Below are 6,143 nucleotides of genomic sequence, written 5' to 3'. Positions count from 1 at the left end.
AATGAATGACAATTTAACAGTTATAATAAAATAAGGCACTTGACAAACAAATAAAACAGTTTGTCAGTCACTTTGCGCAAATGGAATATGACTTTGGTGTGACAGCAATTCGTGAGACAGCACAATCCTTGTTATGAGTGAGCCACTGTGACCCTTGCATGCGTGTATCTCGCAGAAACAATACAGGACATGTCACTGGCCAGAGCAGAAAGGGCTATGTGATTAGCGCCACTTTTAATAATCGGGGACGGGTTATTAGAGAACTGGGCGGTGCAGGGGCGGCTGTCACACACCAAGATGGGAGGTGTCTGGGCCGACTCAGTGGGAGGTGGCGGGTAGTGGCCATGAGATCACAGGGCCTTATCTGAGAGGCCCCCTCTACCTCTCATTTCCTTCTGTCTCCAATAAGAGAGCTGGGAGCCGGATGCCATCACAGCTTCGGGTTACCTCATCATACGCCAGCTGCCTGATCTCTGAGCTCAGCGCTCCTCCCTGTGCAGGGAAACTTTCAATGAATGCTCCTCCCCAGCTGTCCTGCTATCATGTCCTGAACTCTGCACGGCGTGCAACCCTCTCATATGTCGGGATTTTAATGCATTGCTAATAGTTTTTAATTGCTTGATTTTATTGCCACTTCTCTATAAAGCGGAAAATGGGATTGCCTCCACTGGAATTCAGTGATTGTTACTTAGACAGCCCGCAATTCAGGGAGAGGCTGAAATCGCACGAAACTGAGCTGGACAAGACGAACAAGTTCATTAAAGAGCTTATCAAGGACGGGAAGTCACTGGTGGCAGCACATAAAAGTAAGTGTGTGCCCAAGAGGCTGCCCCTGACTGGCAGCTGTTGAGAGCTGCGTGTCTGGGGCAGGCTGGCACCTTTATCATGAGATGAAGCCGATTGTTACACCCTCTGTTCATAATGAAGTATCTCTTAGTACCTGCGCCTCTCCGGGTTCTTTGCAGAGCCAGACCTGTCAATCTGTTTTATCATCATGGAAGTGATGGAGATAATGTGTGTGTTTACTTAATGATCTATATATATTTAAAAGCATTTTATATTTGGCTTAAACAGCAAATGGTTAAATACGATTGACTGTTGGCTGCAGAACATCAGAAAAGCACATTACACCGCATTCACCTTTACACCACTGCAGCGAAGCTATCATATTGAGCAGATCTGCTGTTTTAGAAGGCATCGCTGTCAATTGCAGAGCTTCCAGATTACTCTCACCTGTGCTGCAACCAAATACCTCATAACATTCCTGGAATGTTTGTTTTCTATGTGGAGCATAGCCCATGCTAATTCAAAATGATAACCTAATACGTACAGTATATGTTGTCAGTGCTTACAGCACATGCACCTTTTATTTGGAAGATACTATGCGTTGCAACTTACATTTACATAACATGGTGTGGTGTGATGCAAACTTGTTTTGGTATGTGCAATTATGGGGAAAACCTGTAATTTACAATGTTATCTTTCCAATTTGATGCTGTGGTTTTCAAGGTTGGTTTTTATCGTCCAATGAGGTCAAATTATCTTTGTATCCCCCCTCATAAGGATGTATTAATAAATAGAGTTCCATCTACCGCAGTATAGCATTCTGTGGGTTTGATGTAGCACAACGTCTAAAAATAATTCTTGGAGTGGTGATTCAGCTGCATAACAGACTTAAGTGATTGTAGTTCTAGTATGAAGTATTCAATTGAATCCCATTGTTTTTTTTTTTTTTTTTTTTTTTTTTTTTGTTTTTGCATATAGTGGTTGTTATTTTGGATTCATCTGGCTTATCAACCATGACCCCTAGGCAAAGGGGATATTTGTATTTGTGTTTTGTAGAAAACTGCATTGCTGTTTGTTATACTTCTCCTTTTAATTACCTAGTGTGCTGTAAGGCTAGGTAGTTGTTTTGGTTCTCACAAAGACAGGGTATGCTGGAGACAAATGATCGCCTTTTAAAAGAGACATTTGGGCAGTGCAGAAAAAACATGGGCCTTCTGAACTACGGATCAAAAAGTGTGTCTTACCTTCCATAAATAAGTGTGTGTTGTTTTGTTTTCCATGTTTGAGTTAAGTGGTGATACGAGTCTTGACTGTTCAAATCATGAAAGCCAGTCTGGTTGCTATGGTTTTACTACTCCTTTTCAGCAATGCTAGTAAATAAATATATGGCTGACCGTAAAGTGGAGCAGATACCTGGGGAGGGGACATTATTTGTTGTATTTACAATATAACTAATGCACTAAACCTTTTTTTCTCCTGCCTGGAAAAGCACCTGTAATATGGCAGCCAATATGCAAATGCTTAGTCTCTTGCAGGCTGGCTTCCTCCATAGCAAGCAATAAGGCCTTATTCACTTGTGTCAACAAATTAAGATAAATGGTGTTCTCTGTGCAAACTTCTAACATTATGCCTTGCTGAACATTTATAGAACAAGAGATATATATATATATATATATATATATATATATATATATATATATATATATATATATATATATATATATATATATATATATATATATATATGATGAAGCCCAAGTATCCAAAGAATACAACTAGTTTGTGATATTCAAAAAGAAAAAGTTAAACTTGCATCATGGATTGTATAACAAATCCCATGACTGTATGCTCTACTTAACTTTTTACCTGGGTTAGATCCCGGTGATCCTTGCATGCCTGCTTCTTGTTTGTAAACCATTCTGATTCAATACAATATCTTGAATTATGCAAGATGTACTAGTACTTTTATATAACCTACTAGAGGAAATAGAAATCTAATTTTAGTGGACTGAGAGAATAATTTGTTTTAAGAGAGAACATGCTTAAATACCATTGATGCTAGTAACTTAACTACCTCTTCACTGTCTATAATATTTGTGCAAAGTAGGTCATCGCCCCTTTCCTTAGCCATAGCACTCTGAGGATCTCTGCACACAAATGATTGCAAACCCAGTTGCATTGGATACCTCAATTCTATATAGCATACAGAATTTAACTGGGGGGTGAAGGGGAGAGTTACAAAATAAAGCTGGTATGTGTGTTGCCTGTTATTGTCCTTCTGTATTAAGGTGACTGTTAAAATGTCTTACTTTGAAAATTGCTTTCTACTAAGTCTAGGTACACACTACAGAATGTTATCTGTAGCGATTGTACCAACGATTGAAGGGAAAAAAAAAAAATCCTGATTAGCGTGCCTATTCATGTGTACACACGGTGCATGTTTTAAAAGATTTACCCTCAGATCTGTGCTCTTCAACTGTCATAAGCGTTGGCTGAAAAAATCATGACTCTGTAAACTCTATGGAGATCCTGATCATGAGTGCATACACACTGCAGGATTGGAAGGACGCTGTTCCATAGCTGAACGAGAGTTCTAGTTCTGCTGAACAATCAAATCAAACAATGATCTGTGCTTTCGTCGCTGGAGCGTACACACTAATGGAGCGTCACACTACTGACTTTATAGTCGGTTGAAAACACTGTAGTGTGTAGCCAGCCTAATCCTTTATTGAATGTGTAATTTCATTATGTTTACAGCATGGTTTGGCATGTTGCACACAGTAATCACTAACTTTATTAAAGCATGAGACTGCAGGGATCACAGGGGTAAAATTAGTTATATTGAAAGAATTGAGGTAAAAATCAAGGTCTGTTCTTATTCCAGCTTGGTTGATATTTGATTCCATTGACTCATTAATCAAGACTGTCTAGGAGTTGAAGCAGTGATTCCTAATCAGTCTATCAAAACACATTTGTTTCTCTCAACACTTTCCCCTATTCTTCATTTTGTTGTTCAAACATATGAATATTCATGAGTAGTGTTTTTACAATATTTTAACATTTGTGTGGCCAGAGATCGCATTAATGCATACACTTGCTTCTATGATGCAGCACAGTACCCTAGTACTTCTCAAGATCAGAGACTGATTATCTGGCAGAAAACAAAAAACGCATTAGTAACCTGCTCCAGGGCGCATTGCTAGTGACAATGACGGGTAGCAGGTGGGTGTCTAGCACCAAGAAATAATCCCTCGGTCAGACTTCTTCTCTGATTTAGGGGAAGATTCACTTAGTAAATAGAAAATTGCGCGTAGAGTACTGGAATGGCTGCGACACTATGGGGTCAGTTAAAACCGTAACTTTTTAGCGTATGAACAGTAGTAAGTCCCCCGATGTTCCTGAGAAGCCAATTGAATCTACCCCTTAAGATGGAAAGCAGAGAAGACTGAATGTCTGCATCACACGACCTCTGCACAATGCAGAGGATTTGGTACAGTGCAGTACGCATCTCCTAATCTCCCTCCTTCCTCTGCGGGCTCTGGACTGAGTGGTATGGGAGGTAATTTTGTGGCAAGTGAGAACATTTTTGGAAAAAATGGGGGGGCCCGAGTGGCATGTAGAAAGTCCGAGAGGGGTGTGGAGGCATTTTGAGTAGAGTAATGTGGGGGTCATTTTTGGGCTGTTTTTATAGAGATTAAAGTATTGTATGTGATGTTGAAAATTAAAAAGGCCAATATACCATTATGAATTGCAAATGTAATGTTTTTTTTTCTGAATAAAATTACTCCTTAGAAATATGTAAAAGGAGTAATTTTAGTAGTGCGACTACTGAATATGTGCTAAAACAATCTGTTGGCAGTTTTCACAACACCCCAAACAATAGAAATAAAATTAGTTTGAGCTGTTCATTAGACAAAGCTTTATTTGAAATAGAGAGGGTATGTAGCGGAGATACTGGTGAAGCGTTTACATCAGATGCTTGAGACACTGCAGGAAATGACTGCTATTACATGCCAGTATGTCAGCTTGTGCAAAGAGAGAAAAGGGAAGCAAAATGTGTCACAATTCATGTGTTGATCAATCTGCCTTGTATCACTTTGTTTTAATCTCCCACATTAGAGGTTAATGCACTGATTGTGGTAGACTAAGCTATTTGTATTAAAAATAACATATTCACAATATATGGGTGTGTGGCGACAATCGGCACATTAAATGTGGTTTTGAACCATTCATAGTCTGAGTTTATTCACTGATGGGATAGTGGAGATTTACCATAGCAGATAATGAAACATGGAGAGGTAGTGACTGGACTTGACCTATTCTCTTCCATCCGTTTCCTTTAATCCATTATGTTAAGGGAGGAGGGAAAGAACGGTGAGCTGCTTGGTGCTTTTCTCCATAGGGCTCCTTCACCATTGGTCATTTAAATGTAGTGTAATATGTCTGTTCTAAACAGCTATGTTCTTGAGCCTTCAGAGGCCATCGCACCCGTCTAACACATCATTCTGATGTCTACTCAGTACTTGCCCACAATGTAAATGTTTTGCATTGCCAAGATCCAACCCAAAGATGTGTCTGTTATGTAGAGGCTGAATATCCTTTGCCCCCCCCCCCCCCCTTCCCCCAAAAAGCATCTCTAATGTCTGCATTGAAGCTAATATTTGCTGAGAAAATGTGTTTGCCCCACTAGGAAGCTCAACTTCTAATTCTTAGATATCCCCCACCCTGGCTTCAATGACCAGCTACCCATTGTACCTACAAACAATGCATTTCATTCAAGGTCATGCAAAATATGAAATTTTTTTTTTTTTTTTTTTGTACTAAAGGTTTATTTTTTAAACTTTTGTTTTCCATCACTTTTTCAAAGGCTTTTTGCTATTTTGGAAATGTGGATTGATGTAGTAGTATATGTTGGTGTTTAGAGAAAGATACATTTTACTTTTAGCTAAATTAAAATAAAATTATCTTTTTTTTGCTTTATTTTTTTTAGCTTATACATACTGACACGGCAAACTAGTGGTATTTTCTGAAAAATTAAAAGTATTTTTAAAAACATAAGGTGTGATTTGTGTGGCTGCTGCATACGCAACTTATTGATAATGATGTTAGAATAAGCATCTGCGGTGAATGGGTTGAGAGAAACCATGATTGGATTTGCACCAAAAAACTATGTCATAACTAATGTATATTCAATCCAAGTATAACACTTTTTTTTTTTTTTTTTTTTTAAATCTCTGGTTGAAAACCTTAAATTGCAAAACCTCTGAGTTGCAAACAGATGTGAACTTCCATAGAGAGTGTGTGTGGGTCAGACTGACCAATTGTTTTTCAGTTAAATGAAATACAGCATTTAATCT

The 6,143-nt window shown here is 38.6% G+C and overlaps 1 protein-coding gene across 6 annotated transcripts in view; it reads left to right on the top strand.

Moving 5' to 3' along the window:
• The first annotated feature begins 320 nt into the window (after window positions 1-320).
• The window catches only part of ARHGAP26 (Rho GTPase activating protein 26), a 453,586-nt gene continuing 447,763 nt past the window's right edge, over window positions 321-6,143 (top strand). For 5 of the 6 annotated variants that reach the window (XM_075209691.1, XM_075209688.1, XM_075209690.1 and 2 more), the window contains exon 1: window positions 322-806. In XM_075209691.1, coding sequence (XP_075065792.1) covers window positions 653-806 — 154 coding nt within the window. In that variant the 5' untranslated portion in view covers window positions 322-652. Of the gene's footprint in view, window positions 807-6,143 lie in introns of all 6 variants that reach the window. The other variant, XM_075209689.1, reaches the window with a different exon arrangement.

The sequence above is a fragment of the Mixophyes fleayi genome, chromosome 4 (genome assembly GCF_038048845.1).
Source record: "Mixophyes fleayi isolate aMixFle1 chromosome 4, aMixFle1.hap1, whole genome shotgun sequence".
In the NCBI taxonomy this organism is placed as follows: Eukaryota; Metazoa; Chordata; class Amphibia; order Anura; family Limnodynastidae; genus Mixophyes; species Mixophyes fleayi.
Note: the sequence above shows the minus strand (reverse complement) of the source record. Positions and strands in the feature narration are given on the sequence as shown.